Raw genomic sequence first — 17544 nt, forward strand, 5'->3', positions numbered from 1 at the left:
TGTAACTCTGTGGGAGAGAGGACTGTTTCTGATTCTTTCTTTTGAGGTGAGGTTTTCCTTCTAGTCATTTTGCTCAGTGCAGAGTGGCCAAAAGCAAGTTGTATTGGGAAAAAGAGAAAAAGAGAGGAGAGAAAGAAGGAAAGAAAAGAGAAAGAGAAAAAAAAAGGGAAGAAAAAGAAAAAAAAACGAAAAAAAAAAAAAGAAAAAGAGAAAGAAAAAGGAGAAAAAAAGAGGGTGGGGGAAGGAAACAAATCAAAAAGCAAAACAAATCAAAAAGCAAAACAAAACAAAAACAAAAACAAAAACAAACAAAAAAAGAACCACCGGGGAGTATCTTCTGATTCTGTGTTAAGTCCCTTGGCTTCTCCTGGAAGTTGTCCGTCTAGCTGGTGTTCTGGGGGAGGGGCCTGCTGTGCTGATTTTCAGGTGTTAGCAGTTGGGGGAGCTGCTGTGCCCCTGCCTGGTGCAGGGCTCAGTGGGGGTTGTTTACCCCGTGAGGCCGCAGGAGGAACAGCCCCAGTGGCGGGGCAGCTCTGGAGCCCTGGATCAGCTCCGGCAGGAACTCCGTCTGCAGGGCCTGGAGGCTCCGGGCGGGGCCGCTGATCTGCTCAGCTGGGGCAGGAGCGTCCTCGCTGTCCTGGGCCCTCCCGGCCTCTGCCTGTCCCGGGGGAGGCGGGATCCTGGGCTGTGTCCCGGCGCCCTGTGCTCCGGAGCCTGCGCTGTTGGATTCGCGCTCCCGGGCCGCGCAGCCCCCTCCGCGGAGCCGCCGCCCGAGCCCCTCCGAGCTGCTCCTGGAACCGCGCAGCCCCCTCTGCACGGAGCCTCTTCCTCTGCCCGAGCCCCTCCGAGCTGCTCCCGGGGCCGCGCAGCCCCCTCCGCGGAGCCTCCGCCCGAGCCCCTTCAGCTGCTCCGGGTCCCGCCGGGTCCCCCGTGCGCGCTGCAGCCCTTAGGGAGCTCGGCGCACTCCCCGGGGCGCAGGTGTCTGTTACTGTCCCCGGGAGCCCCAGGGCATCCCCGCCCTCCTGGGTCCTGCTCCAACCCCCTGCGAGCCCCTTTCCCCCGGGAAGGTCGGTGCAGCTCCTGCTCCTCCGGGACGGGGCTCTCCTGTCCTGGGGACACTCGCTCCGGCCTCAGCCCGGCTCCTCGCGGGCCCCTCCCCCTTGGAGGCCTTTGTTTCTTTACTTCTTTTTCCCCGTCTTCCTACCTTGATAGAAGCGCGAACTCTTCTCACTGTAGCATTCCAGCTGGTCTCTCTTTAAATCTCAGGCCGAATTCATAGATTTTCAGGATAATTTGAAGGTTTTCTAGGTAGTTTGGTGGAGACAGGTGATTTGGGGACCCTGCTCTTCCGCCATCTTGCTCCTCCCCCTAATGTCTTCTTTTTAATGAGTCCTTTTCCTCTCTTCTTCTTCTTCTTTTTTTTCTTCTTCTTCTCCTTCTTCCTCTTCCTCTTCCTCTTCCACTCCTTCTTCTTATAAGTGTGACTAAGCTAAAGATTTTTCTATGTCATTTATCTTTAATGATATTTATATATAATTATATTTATATATAATTTATTAATTTATATGTAATTTATATATAAATTTAAAATTTATTTATAAAATTTATTATAAATTTATAATTTACATGTAATTATATTTATGTATAGTTCCCCTATTTTATAATATAAATTTTGTTTTTATGAAATTTATTTGAATTACACTAAGCTGCTTATGTCTGCACATTTAGGTCTTATGCTTTTAGCATTGTCTCCATTCCAGTGTGAACAAATCGGAGAATTTTAAAAATATTTCTCTTCTCATGCATTTATAGATATGGGCAAAAAGTTTAAGATATGCATTTTTATGTCACAGATTTAATCTTCTTGAGTAATACTTTCTCTTTCCTATTCTGATTTTACTTCTATTACATTTTTTATACCACTATAGACATTGCTTTTGTATCTTGGATTTTAAAAACCTACCCCATTAACCCAGCATAGATAGTTAGTAGATATTTTATTTTTCTCCAGCTACAGTTCTTTTCAGAAATGGGGTGCAAAAAGTGAAGTTGAAAGTAAGAGAAAGAAAAGAAAGCAAAAGAATAAAGGAGATTTAAAAAGAAAAATATCTATTTATCCATGCATCTACATATCTATCTATTTATCTAGAGAGAGGTAATTTGAGAAAGAAAATCTATTTTCTTTACTTTAAGAATAATCAGAGTGACTTGGTCAGGTGTAGGAAAATAAGTCTTCTGGCTTTCCAAGTCTGAAGTTAAAGGGTATTTTTCCTGGGTTAGTTATTTCTCTACAAACTTATTGAAAATTATTTTATTAAATTTATACTCAGGGATTAGGAATTATGTTTTCAGGAAGCTCTGAAAAGGAACTTTCACGATCTAGTAGAATGAACATGTAATTGGAATTCATTTGAGTAATACTACATTGTAGTTAGATTTATTTAAGAAATAAAAGGAAATGCTGTAAGGGGACAGTGTGACCATCAGCCAATATCTTCCGATTTGTCAGTAGGAACATAGAAGAATAAGGGTCACTCAGTAATAAATTATATGCCCTAAAAAGTGGTTAGGAAGGTAGGGGAGTTATGGAGCAGCAAGTAAGCTGAAAACACTGATATCCTGAAAACAATATTTCTAATTTCAGGGCTGCAATAGAGAGCCCAGAAACTTTTTAATAGAGCAGAGTAAAATGTATGCTTATATTAACATCTTATCCAGTTTTTTCCTATGAGTGTCATTAAACTTTGGGTGGTGGTGGTGGTAAGCTGAGTTTTGGCCTAAACATTCTAATATCCATTCCAATAGATTTAATCAATCACCTTCTTGATAATTCAGAGAGGCGAGGTAAGAAATAATGTTGACCTTTCCTGTGTGATGAATCAGAAAAAGTTATAGAAAAGTGAAATATTTTCAATTGCTTAATTTGAAGGATACATGGCTCCTGGGTCAATGGTCAATATTAAGCAAATTGAATGTAAAACTTACTACAAAGTTTATTTTCACAGTCATTTGGGCAGTCTCCACATGGACTTCCTGCGTTATAAGGTTCATTCCTTTTGGCAGGATCATTTCCCCTTAAAATAAAAAAAAAATATAGGAAAAAGTGATATAATAAAATTGATACTTGGACAATGAATATAAAATTTTACTTACTATTTCTAATCAACTTTAAAAACAATTTTTGAAAACCACTTCTAGATAATGATGATAATCTTTAAGATAGCTTTAAGATTTCTAGACTTGCAATGATGGCAATTTATCTTTTTTGAATGTATAACAGGCAATAGTGGGTTTTGAAAATGTTTTGAAAGAATTTACCCTATTCAGAGAGTTAAGTTTTAACAGGATTGGTACCTATGAACAGTCAGGTTTTAACAAGCAGAAGAGCTTGTTAATAATTGGTCATTTTTCTTTATTTATACCCATTTTTCTTTATTTATTCCCATAGGAACTTGGTAGGCAGTCATGTAAAAGGGCATGCTAAGAAAATTTTAAGTGAGTCAACTTGGAGATGTTCTATTTCATTTTGTATGATATCATGAGAAATGATATATGTTACTCTCATTCAGAAACACATGGAGCATTATAAAAGATGAAAAACCCTCAGTATGGCTAAATCTAAAGTGGTAGAGTTGAGGGGGAGAGAGTAGATGAGAATTTCTAGTTCTAAGCTAATATGAAATTCAGAGATGACAGTCTTACCTGCAGATAGCTAAGAAAACAATATGGATTATAGCTTATTCTTACTTAATATGCTTGAAAAATAAGGTAAATGTTTTGGTTAAAACGGTATTCTAGTTGATATTTTTCCATTTGATATCTGAATTCTTAGTATTTCACTTTATTTTTTCCCTTCTTTATTATTATTATTTTTTTCTTTTTGGAGTGAGTTTTATGTCCAATGTGGGGCTTGAACTCATGAATCTGAGATCAAGAGCCACATGCTCTACAACTGAGCCAGCCAGGTGCCCAAAGTTTCACTCTATAAAATAAATATATTAGTTAATTCATTAAGGGATTTTGTCAGACACTTAACCTTATCTTTGCTGTAGAAAATTCTCCTATCACAGCTCCATGTATGTTTTACTTTTGTGTAATTGTCAGTTCACCAGAGACCACCACCAGGATTTAGTACAACTGATGTGTTGTGGATGCAAAGAGATCTTACTGTCTTCAGTACTAATTATATAGATAAAATAATAAAAAATACTAACTACTAAAATCAAGAAATGATAAGATCAGAAAATATCTAGAAGTATTATATAAATATATCTATTGAATCTATTCTAATACTACAGACTTCATTTAATGTATAAATATGTAGCATATTAACAGATAAATAATTTTAACTGATTCATATTGACTATCTTTTGTTTTGCAACACACATGGGGGATAGTAGTTAAATGTCATGTTTGGAGCTCATATTATTATGAAAAATTTGCATATTGAGCTCTTTAAGTACAGATAGCTGAAGGACACACATGAAGACTATTCATTAACTTTCCTTAGCAGAGTATATTTAAACAGGCATTTGTACTGAATTATTATGGGACTATATCCAGCTCTGAACAATCTCTAATTTCTCATCATTACTAATGGATCACACAGTGTGCTCTTGTGGGCTTCTGCAATCACCTTTATCTGAAATTGATCTTATTATATAACCACAGTTGATAGGGTAAAAGAGTCCACTTGCCCTTCACTGAAACAATCAGATGATCTCTTCTAGAAGTTGTTACTCATATCTTGATAACATGTAAATTTAATGTCTAAGGAAAAGACATATACCAATAATTAGACTAAAAAGCTAAATACAAGAACACTTCAATTTTTCTGTTTGCTTAGTCTTAATACTCCACAGTATTTCTGCTCTAGCATTCTAAATATACTCTTGAATTGTTGAAATAAATATCCTTGTTTCTTTGCTTATGCTGACTAATAGCACAAAGCAAGACTACTGGCAATAACTTTGAATTTAGACATTCTATTAATGAAATATAAATTTATTTAAAAAATATAACAAAAATTTGTGTGTGCGTGTAATGATTTTAGGTATTGGCTAAATGACATTTATCTCTAAAGTTCTGCTTAACTGAAGTGAAATATTTATTTGAGTTTTCTTTTATATGGATTGAGAAACTGAGTTATGAAGAAAGATGTATTTCTAAAGGCTTTGTGAAAAACCAAGCTGCATAATACATACTCATGACAATAGTGACAAATATAGAGATACTGAGTCAACTTTCTTTTGGGGCATGATGATATTCCGCAGCCAATGAGATAAGAAGTGGCCCAAACAACCTGTAATGATAAAGAGAATATTTAATTAATAATTTGACTTTTGCTAAATGATTACAATATGAATATTGTTATCCGGGGTTGAAAATAAACATGCTTGTTTTTAGGATGCCTTAAACATGGCTTATTAGGAAGTCCTAGAAACAAAGATTTCCATGTGTCTGGATAACACACACATATATGTACACATATTGGCTGTCCTTGATCCTGGTTGATTCTGTTATCAAATCTATATGAAAAATCAGGTAACATGATGAATGCTGCTTGGTGATTATATAAGAATCAAAGCATGGGAGGAACTTTACTCAATCAGAGAATAGGCATGGTATAGAGTTAAGAGTTGGCCATCGAGGCTAAAGAACTCAGGTTCAAATTCTATCTCTATCACTTACTGGTTGTATGGTACTCACCGATTTACTTTATGTTTTGAAATTTCTTTTTTTCTAATTTGTAAAATGGAATAAAATAATACTATCTTCTACATCCTAGATGTATTGTGGAAATTGAATAATAAATTTTTTAGGTGTTTAGAAGCAGAAATATTAAGTTACCATCTTAATGTGATGGAACAAATGGTCTGGTTGTAAATAGTGGGGTTAGTCCACCATTATCTAAAAGAAGTAAACAGTAGGATTGAAGTTACAAATTTGTCAGATTTTTATCTCTTTGGATGATCATTTTATTTTTATCCACTGTTTGATATTTAAATTATATGAATAGAAATTTTATAACATTCTTGGATTCCTAGAATGTATCTTTTTGTACAATAAGAATGCTATTTGCTAGTCTTTTATTTAGAACATTTGCATTGATGTCCATAAATGTTTAAGTCTATGATTTTTAACTAGGCAAATAGTCTTGAAAAAGCAGAACAAAAAAAAAAAATAAAGCAGAACAAAGCTGGACGTTGTATGCTTTCTAATAGCCTTAAGACAAAACTATAGTAATTAAAACAGTGGTACTGGACAATAAACATAAATCTAGGAAATAAACTAGAGCCCAGAAATAAATTTTCATAAATATGGTCAAAAGACTTTCAACAAGGGTGCTAAGACAATCCACTGTGAACAGGACAGTCTTACCACAAATACGTTGGAAAAACTAGATGTTAACATGAAGATAAATGAAGTTAGATCTTACCTTCCACCATATAAGAAAAAAAAAAAAACCTCAAAATGGATCAAACACCTAAGTGTAAGAGCTGAAACCATAAAAAACTCTTAGAAGTAAACATAAGGAAAACACTTCATGATATTGAATTTGGCAGTCATTTCTTGCATATGATGCCAAAAGTAGACAGAAAAGACAAAAATACATTGATAAATTGGACTTTATCAAAATTTAAAACCTTTCTGCTTCATAGGATACTATCATTAGAGTGAATATGCAGTCTATGTACTAGGAATTAATGTTTGCAAATCATATGCCTGCTAAAGCATAGATACCTAGAATATATAGAGACCTTTTACAACTCAACAACAAAAATCCAAATAACTTGATACAAACCAGCAACTCTAATTGGAGATGGAACCTCTATGGAAGTAATTTAGGTTAAATGAAATCATGAGTGGGACCATGATATGATAGGATTCTTGTCCTTATAAGAAAAGGCACCAGAGTGCTGGCACTCATGCTCTTACTCTTTCTCTCTCTCTGCAAGCATGCACAGAGGAAAGGAAATAAAGTTTCATGAAAGGACATAGTGAAAAGAAGACAGGAAGAGAAAAACACAAAACTATGCTGCAGAAGTTCACAGACTTCCAGGCTCCAGAACTGTGAGAAAATAAATTTCTGTTGTTTGATCCACCCAGCCTGTGGTATTCTGTTATGGAAGTCCAAGCAGACCAATACAGCATGGATGTGAAGAAATCAGAAATTTCATTGCTGTTGGAGATGTTAAATAATACAGTTGTTGTGAAAGACAGTATGCCCATTCATCAAATAATTAAACAGAATTACCATATGATCTAGCAATTCTACTTCTGGTGTATACTCATAAAATTGAAAGCAGGATTTGAACAGATATTTGCACACCAATGTTCATAACAGCATTATTATCAACAGTCAAAAGGTGGAAACAACCTAAATATCCATCAGTGGATGAATAGGTAAACAAGTGGCATACATATACAGTGGAATATTACTCAGCCTTAAAAAGGAATAAAATTTTGACATATGTGAAACATGGATGAACATCAAATGAGGATATAATGCTAAGTGAAATAAGGCAGACACAGAAGGACAAAAATTGTATGATTCCAGTAATATGAAGTATCTAGAGTAATCAAATTCATAGACACAGACAATAGAATGATGATTGCCAGAGCAGTGGGGTGGATGAGAAGTCATTGTCTAATGGGTAGAGAGTTTTAGTTTGGGAAGGTGAAAAGATCTGAAGATATGTGGTGGTGATTGCTGCATAACAATTTGAATGTAGTTAGTGCTACTGAACATTAATGCTACATAATTTTAAAATGATTAAAATGGCAAATTTTATAAAGTATATTCATCTATGCATATATAAATAATTATTATGTGTTATATAGTGATAGATATGTACATTAAAATAATTTGTGTATATCTTTTATGCATATATACATATAATCTTACCATAATAACAAATAAAAAATGTAGAGGATTCTCTGTATTATAAGGTACTATTGTTTTCATTCTTTACAAAGATTTAAATGCAATTTATAAGTGACATTGATGTTTTATGATTTCGTTAACTCCCCAAAGTCCAAATTTATAAAAAAGACTAAACAGTTAAGCAGCTTTTCCAAGTCATCTATTGAGGGAATCACATTTTCTTGTGTTCCAAATTATAACAGAAACTCAGTGGGTCAAGTGTAAGTTTGTGATAAGTGGGTAGAATGATTTTCTCAGCTACCTATTTCCCATGCATACTTATAGCCACTTAAACAATGTGTATATTTGCAAGTATGCAGGTTACCTGAGTATAATGCTGAGTATAATGCTCAATGTCACTGTCCATTGGTGTCCATTCCCCATACTTGAAATATTTAGATTCATTGTACCAGATTTTAATTACATTTGACCATGAGATAGGATAAGTTGTCATATGCATGTTTTCTCCACAAAAAGTATCTGAAAGGGAGAAAAAAGTCTGGATCATACTCAAAGAAACTTAGAAATATATTACAAGGATATTTTGTTCATTTTCATTTTACAAATATTTCGTTGGTCATCCAAGCAATGTCTTTTTTTTTTTTTTTTTAGCAATGTCTTATAAAAGAAAGCAAACTCAGCTGTGTCTCTGCTGGCATTCATCTTTCTCATTGATGAGTGAATTTTTGATACTTAAATTTGGTAAGAAGTTGACAGCAAGAGATGATGTGCAAACTTGGAAATCAGGTCAACATTTCAGTGTCTGCCACTTCCAAGCTGTTGAGGAGGATGAAACCTATCCAAGTAGCCTATGGGCTGTAACAGGACCCGTGACTTGAAAACAGCTACACAGAAGTATTCATTATGCAAAGACCTTGAAATAAACATTTGTTCATTTAGCCATCCACTTGTGATGTGGGTTCTTGATAAAAAATGGTATTCAGGAATGATCTACCTTTCTCTGGGGCAGGAAAAACTCACACTGCTTATTCATGGGTCAACAACATTGGGCAAAGATGTCCAATAACCTATAAATATGGAAGTTTCATTAATATTTTAAAAATATTTTGTAATAAGGATCTCATAAGCGTTAATAATGTCTCCTTGTGTAGGAGGTACTAATAGCTTTACTGGAAACTAACAGTGATCCACCTAATATATATACCATGAGATAGAGACATTTTTGATCACCTTTGTTCTCATGTACAGCTCAGTAGAGTTGAATAGAAGTCACCTTTCAACTGTATTAGTATTTCAGAGCCAAAGATAACCCTAGGGTGATATTGTGTGTAGCTGAAATAACTATGTAGAGTGGAAAGCTTCTAGTTATCCAGTTGTCCACCAGTTATCATTGTATTACTCAACTATTCTGTAATATTGAGAGCTTTGATTCTTGTTTCTGACCACCAGAATCTGGAATTTGAAACTTGAATACCCAAATTTAAAAATTAACAAGAAAGGAGCTCAGTGGGCCACAATCCACTGCTATTTATGGGGCCATGTCATAGACTGAATGACTTAACTTACCCTTGCCAGGTTACTTAATAATCCTTAAGGACTTTTGAGTATGGAGGTGAGTCATGTAGACATATACCTACTTGTAATTCGCCTCTTAAGTGAGCTGCTCTCTCTTAATTCACACTGCTTTGACAACACTCTGGCATTTTGTGCAGCTTCTTCACTCCAATTCTACAGTGGAAGAGTAAAATAGAAGCACTTGGTCTTATCAGCATTTTCATTACAGTATTCTAGTTTGTTCTTTCTAAAAATCCATGGCTAGCAATATCCTCTATTTTATAAGCTAACAATTTAAATAATTATATTAAATGTCCTGATTGGAAGGGGAAGATAAAACCTTTAACTCACTATGTTAACCTTTGAATTTACAAAATCAGAATCAAAATCTGATAATAACATTCATATATACATTCTCAGAAGTGTGAAAGAGCTTAAGTAAATGCTTTCAGTAAAACAGATCAGGGTTGGAAATCCATTCCATTATTTATTAGTAGTTTTATTTAATCTTTTTGAACCTCTTCTTATTTGTGAAATGTGACCCATCATTCATGCCTAATGGTTTGTTCTAAAGTTTTAATGTAATAATTCATGAACTGCAACTGTGATATGACAAATCTTATACTATGTGCTCAATAAATAGACAATGGCTATGTATTGTGTCACATATCTCCATATAAAATTATAAGTAATAATAATAAATAGTAGCTCAAACCATATGCCAACATTTGTTACCAATTCTGTATGTATATTTTTCTTATTTTGACTCACAGCAACTCTACAAGGCAAGTATTATTATTAGCTCCATTTGCAAATGGGGAAACTGAGGCAGAGAGATGTTGCACTATTTCTCAGGATAACGCAACCAATAAGAACCCCCAGAAGAATGAGAATCTAGGTTATTCTGTCTTCATAATATGTGCTCTTAACTCTTAATGTGTGTCAGTTGTGCTGAGTTGAAGCATTTTGTCAGGTGTATCCCCAAGTAAGTTGAAAGGCAGAAAGTGTTTCTCACTAGTTTTGGGACTGACAAATGTTCTCCCTAACACTTTATAATCTACACATTTTGTACATCCACTTAAAAGACTGTCCCATTATCTGCATACAACACATCACCAATAAAAGTTGTAGACTTTGTTTTTTCACTACAGACTTTGACACAAATCATTCATTTACTCTTTAGAATAAGTTTGGATGACACTTTTTTTTTTTTTTTTTTTTACACATAGTACTAAAGTCCTAGCCTCAGCAATCAGGCAACAAAAAGAAAAGGCATTCAAATTGGCAAAGGAGAAGTCAAATTCTCCCTCTTTGTAGATGACATGATACTGTACGTAGAAAACCCAAAAGACTCCACCCCAAGATTGCTAGAACTTATACAGCAATTTGGCAATGTGGCAGGATACAAAATCAACGCCCAGAAATCAGTGGCATTTCTATACACTAACAATGAAACTGAAGAAAGTGAAATTAAGGAATCAATCCCATTTACAATTGCACCCAAAAGCATAAGATACCTAGGAATAAACCTAACCAGAGACGTAAAGGATCTATACCCCAAAAACTACAGATCACTTCTGAAAGAAATTGAGGAAGACACAAAGAGATGCAAAAACATTCCATGTTCATGGACTGGAAGAATTAATATTGTGAAAATGTCAATGCTACCCAGGCAATTTACACATTTAATGCAATCCCTATAAAAATACCATGGACTTTCTTCAGAGTTGGAACAAAATCTTAAGATTTTGGTGGAATCAGAAAAGACCCTGAATAGCTAGGGGAATATTGAAAAAGAAAACCAGAGCCAGGGGCATCACCATGCTGGATTTCAAGTTTTACTACAAAGCGGTGATCATCAAGACATTGTGGTACTGGCACAAAAGCAGACACATAGATCAATGGAACAGAATAAAGAATCCAGAAGTGGACCCTCAACTTTATGGTCAACTAATATTTGACAAAGCAGGAAAGACTATCCACTGGAAAAAGGACAGTCTCTTCAATAAATGGTGCTGGGAAATTGGACAGCCACATGCAGAGGAATGAACCTGGACAATTCTCTTACAGTAGACACAAAGATAAACTCAAAATGGATGAAAGATCTAAATGTCCCTGGGACAGGAGAGCCCAGGACAGGAGAGCCCGGGACAGGAGAGCCCGGGACAGGAGAGCCCGGGACAGGAGAGCCCGCCCCAGAGAAGCAGGAACTTTAACAATCCGCACCGGACTCTTCCCGGAGGGAAAGGTGCTCAGCTGGGAACCCGGGCAGGACCGCAGGAGGGCGGTGGGGCCCCCAGCCTCCCGGGGTCACTAACAGGAGGTGCCCCAGGGACAGCGCCCCACACCCCGGGGCCCAGAGAGGTAAAGGGCTGGAGCGCCTGGTGGGGCCTCAAGGAGAAGCCGGGGGTCGGGGGGGCTCCGGGCGGAGGGGGCTGCGCCTTGCTGCCTTCGGGAGCTGCAGCCCCGCAAGCGATGCCAGCGGCGCAGGCCCTGGACCAAAGGCGCAGGGGACACAGCCCAGGATCCTGTGGTCCCCCCGGGACAGGCGGAGGCGGGGAGGACACAGGACGGTGAGGACGCTCCTGCCACGGAGGTCCCCGAGCTGTGCAGGTCAGCACCCCCGCCCGGGAGCATCCAGGCCCCTGCGGTCTGGGAGCTGCGGGAGTTACTGCCGGAGCTGACTCCAGGGCTGGAGGGCTGGACGCCGCCATGGGGTTGTTCCTCCTGGTGTCACCCTGTGCCCTGGGGGGGGGGGGGGCGGGCACCAGGGAACAGGGGCCTCATGGGGTAACCAGCTCCCACTAAGCCTGGCACCCAGTGGGGGGGAGGCGCAGCTCCCCCAGTTGCACACCCCTGAGAGTCAGCACAGCAGCCCCTCTCCCAGAAGACCAGCAGGAAGGACAGGGGAAGAGCAAGTTCTGGACCCAGCAGTGCTGGAAAGCTCCAGGGGAAGTCGAGGGATTTACAGTATAAAGAACTAGAGGGTACTCCTCCTATTTTTTCTTCCTTTTTCCAGTACAACTCCTTTTTATATCAGACTATAAATTTCCAATTTTTCTTTTCCCACCTTACTACAATATTTTACCAGCTTTTCATTTTGAAGATTCTTCCTTTTTGACTTTCATATTTCTACGATTACAGGTCCTAGATATATTTTCCACTTCTAGAGTCCTTCAATATACCCAACTTAATTTTGTGAGATATACAAGATATGTTTTCGTTGTTGTTGTTTTGTTTTGTGTTTTTTTTTTTTTTTCTCTGCCTCATTTTGTTCTACACCGGTGGAAGTTAATATCTTCTAAAACATGACCAGTATGCACCCAGAACCAAGTGGTATACGGTGCTGGTTCATTCTGTAAGATTCTTCAGTCCCATTCTGTCCCCCTCTTTTATCTCATTTAGGTTTTGGTGGTCAATGTTGGGGCTTTCTACAAGTATTTCTGGTTTATATAAATTTGCAACTGAGCATCTTCTAACATACAGAACTTAATACACTCAGAACCAAGAGGATCACCCTGTAGGACCCCACAGGTAAGCTACATTCCCCTCCACTACAACTTTGTCATCACCATCTCCCAGTGCCTCCCATTTTCTTCTTCTTCTTTTTCCTTTTATCTTTTTCTTTTCTTATTTTTTCTTTTTTCTTCTTCTTTAGGATTCTTGGCCTTTTATTTTTTACTACTTTGTTGTACAATTTGTTATTCACATTAGTGGCCTTTGTGTTTTATTTCATTCTGATCTTTGTTTTTCAATTTCTTGTCCCTGACCTTGTCAGAATCATCTAGGGTAAAATTTACATAGGTTGTGGTTGATACTCTTAATTCAGCCCACTCATACAGCCACTCTACACTGAGCAAAATGACTAGAAAGAAAAATTCGCCACAAAAGAATCAGAAGCAGTACTCTCTGCCACAGAGTCACAGAATTTCGATTACAATTCGATGTCAGAAAGCCAATTCAGAAGCACAATTATAAAGCAACTGGTGGCTCTGGAAAAAAGCATAAAGGAATCAAGAGACTTCATGACTGCAGAATTTAGATCTAATGAGGCCAAAATTAAAAGTCAATTAAACAAGATGCAATCCAAACTGGAGGTTCTAATGATGAGGGTTAATGAGAAGAAAGAAAGAGTGAGTGACATAGAAGACAAGTTGATGGCAAGGAAGGAAGATGAGGAAAAAAGAGAAAAACAAAAGACCATGAGGAAAGGTTAAGGGAAATAAATGACAGCTTGAGAAGGAAAAAATCTATGTATAATTGGGGTTCCAGAGAGCAGCAGGAGGGACAGAGGGCCAGAAAACATATTTGAACAAATCATGGCTGAGAACTTCCCTAATTTGGGGAGGGAAACAGGTTCAAATCCAGGAAATAGAGAGGTACCCACCTACAATCAATAAAAACTGTTCAACACGTCAACATTTAATAGTGAAACTTGCAAATTCCAAAGATAAAGAGAAGATCCTTAAAGCAGCAAGAGACAAGAGATCCATAACTTATATGGGGACAAATATTAGATTAACAGCAGACCTCTCCACAGAGACCTGGCAGGCCAGAAAGGGTTGGCAGGATATATTCAGGGTCCTAAATGAGAAGAACATGCAGCCAAGAATAGTTTATCCAGCAAGGCTCTCATTCAGAATAGAAGGAGGGATAAACAGCTTCCAGTATAGACAGAAACTGAAAGAATATGTGACCACCAAACCATGTCTGCAAGAAATATTAAGGGTGACCCTATAAAAGAAAGAGGAAACCCAAAGAAATAATCTACAAAAACAAGGACTGAATAGGTATTATGGTGACCCTAAATTCATATCTTTCAATAGTAAATCTGAACATGAAGGGGCTAAACAATCCCATTAAAAGGCACAGGGTTTCAGAGTGGATAAAAAAGCAAGACCCATCTATTTCCTGTCTATAAGAAACTCATTTTAGACCTAAGGACACCTCCAGCCTGAAGACGAAAGGTTGGAGAACCATTTACCATTCAAATGGTCCTCAAAAGAAAGCAGGGGTAGCCTTCCTCATATCAGAAAAATTAAAGTTTATCTCAAAGACTGTAGTAAGAGATGAAGAGGTACACTATATCATACTTAAAGGATCTATCCAACAAGAGGACCTAACAATAATAAATATTTATGCCCCTGATGTGGAAGCTGCCAAGTATATCAATCCATTAATACCAAAGTAAAGACTTAGTTAGATAATAATACACTAATACTGGGAGACTCCAACATGGTGCTTTCTACGAATGACAGATCTTCTAAGCACAACATTACCAAAGAAATAAGGGCTTTAAATGAAACACTGGGCCAGATGGATTTCACAGATATTTACAGAACTTTACTTCCAAATTCAACTGAATACACATTCTTCTCAAGTGCACATGGAACTTCCTCCAGAATAGACCACATACTGGGTCACAAATCAGGTCTCAACCAGTACCAACAGACTGGGATTGTCTCCTGCATATTTTCAGACCACAATGCTTTGAAACTTGAACTCAATCACATGAAGAAATTTGGAAGAAACTCAAACACGTGGAGGTTAAAGAGCATCCTGCTAAAAGATGAAAGGGTCAATCCAGAAATTAGAGAAGAATTAAAAAGATTCATGGAAACTGTGAGAATGAAGATACAACCGTTCAAAATCTTTGGGATATAGCAAAAGCAGTCCTAAGAGGGAAATACATTGCAATACAAGCATCCTTCAAAACTTCACAGAATTAGAGAACTCACATACACAAGTTAACCTCACACCTAAAGGAACTGGAGAAAGAAAAGCAAATAAAACCTACACCAAACAGAAGAAGAGAGTTCATAAAGATTCGAGCAGAACTCAATGAAATAGAAACCAGAAGAACTGTAGAACAGATCAACAAAACCAGGAGTTGGTTCTTTGAAAGAATTAATAAGATAGATAAACCATTAGCCAGCCTTATTAAAAACAAAAGAGAAAATACTCAAATTAATAAAATCAAGAATGAAAAAGGAGAGATCATACCAATACCAAAGAAATACAAATGATTTTAAAAACATATTATGAACAGATATACGCCTATAAATTAGGCAATCTAGAAGAAATGGATACATTTCTGGAAAACTACAAACTACCAAAACTGGAATGAATAAAGAGAAAACCTGAACAGGCCAATAACCAGGGAGGAAATGGAAGCAGTCATCAAAAACCTCCCAATACACAAAAGTCCAGGGCCAGATGGCATCCCAGGGGAATTCTATCAAACGTTTAAAGAAGAAACAATACATATTCTACTAAAGCTGTTCCAAAATGGAAAGGGACGGAATACTTCCAAACTCGTTTAATGATGTCAGTATCACCTTAATTCCAAAACCAGACAAAGACCCCACCAAAAAGGAGTAATTGCTGACCAATATCCCTGATGAACACAGATGCAAAAATATAAACAAGATCCTGGCCAATAGGACCCAACAATACATTAAGAAGATTATTCACCATGACCAAGTGGAGCTTATCCCCATGATGCAAGGCTGGTTCAACATTCATAAAACAATCAACGTGATAGATCATATCAACAAGAGAAAAAACAAGAACCATACGATCCTCTCAATAGATGCAGAGAAAGCATTTGACAAAATACAGCATCCATTCCTGATCAAAACTCTTCAGAGTGTAGGGATAGAGGGAACATTCCTCAGCATCTTAAAAGCCATCTACGAAAAGCCCACAGCAAATATCATTCTCAATGGGGAAACACTGGGAGCCTTTCCCCTAAGATCAGGAACACGACAGGGATGTCCACTCTCACCACTGCTATTCAACATAGTGCTAGAAGTCCTAGCCTCAGCAATCAGGCAACAAAAAGAAATAAAAGGCATTCAGGTTGGCAAAGAAGAAGTTAAACTCTCCCTCCTTGCAGATGACATGATACTGTACATAGAAAACCCAAAAGACTCCACCCCAAGATTGCTAGAACTCATGCAACAATTTGGCAGTGTGGCAGGATACAAAATCAATGCCCAGAAATCAGTGGTATTTCTATACACTAACAATGAAACTGAAGAAAGTGAAATTAAGGAATCAATCCCATTTATAATTGCACCGAAAAGCATAAGATACCTAGGAATAAACCTAACCAGAGACGTAAAGGATCTATACCCCAAAAACTACAGATCACTTCTGAAAGAAATTGAGGAAGACACAAAGAGATGCAAAAACATTCCATGTTCATGGACTGGAAGAATTAATATTGTGAAAATGTCAATGCTACCCAGGCAATTTATACATTTAATGCAATCCCTATCAAAATACCATGGACTTTCTTCAGAGAGTTGGAACAAATCATCTTAAGATTTGTGTGGAATCAGAAAAGATCCTGAATAGCAGGGGAATATTGAAGAAAACCAGAGCCGGGAGCATCACCATGCTGGATTTCAAGTCTTACTACAAAGCTGTGGTATCAAAACAGTGTGGTACTGGCACAAAAACAGAATAGAGAATCCAGAAATGGGCCCTCAACTCTATGGTCAACTATTATTCAACAAAGCAGAGAAGACTATCCACTGGAAAAAGGACAGTCTCTTCAATAAATGGTGCTGGGAAAATTGGACATCCACATGCAGAAGAATGAAACTAGACCATTCTCTTACACCAGACACAAAGATAAACTCAAAAAGGGGGAAAGATCTAAATGTGAGACAAGATTCCATCAAAATCCTAGAGGAGAACACAGGCAACACCCTTTTTGATCTTGGCCACAGCAACGTCTTGCAAGATACATCTATGAAGGCAAGGGAAACAAGACCAAAAATGAATTATTGGAGCTTAATCAAGATCAAAAGCTTCTGTACAGCAAAAGAAACAGTCAACAAAACTAAAAGACAACCTACAGAATTGGAAAAGATATTTGCAAATGACATATCAGATGAAGGGCTAGTATCCAAGATCTATAAAGAATGTATTAAACTCAACACCGAAGAAACAAACAATCCAATCATGAAATGGGCAAAAGACATGAAGAGAAATCTCACAGAGGAAGACATAGACATGGCCAACATGCACATGAGAAAATGCTCCGCATCACTGGCCATCAGGGAAATACAAATCAAAACCACAATGAGATA

At 37.5% G+C, this 17544-nt stretch overlaps 1 protein-coding gene across 1 annotated transcript in view; it reads right to left on the reverse strand.

Annotated features, from left to right (window-relative positions):
• CRISP1 (cysteine rich secretory protein 1) overlaps positions 1-17544 on the reverse strand; it is a 37114-nt gene that overhangs the window by 7591 nt on the left and 11979 nt on the right. The window contains exons 4-7 of the mRNA XM_049092603.1: positions 9526-9616; positions 8253-8407; positions 5205-5302; positions 2986-3074 (exon numbers count right to left, since the gene is read on the reverse strand). Of these exons, the coding sequence (XP_048948560.1) occupies positions 2986-3074; positions 5205-5302; positions 8253-8407; positions 9526-9616 (433 nt within the window). The remainder of the gene's footprint in view (positions 1-2985; positions 3075-5204; positions 5303-8252; positions 8408-9525; positions 9617-17544) is intronic.

The sequence above is a fragment of the Canis lupus genome, chromosome 12, assembly GCF_003254725.2.
Source record: "Canis lupus dingo isolate Sandy chromosome 12, ASM325472v2, whole genome shotgun sequence".
NCBI classification, from domain to species: Eukaryota; Metazoa; Chordata; class Mammalia; order Carnivora; family Canidae; genus Canis; species Canis lupus.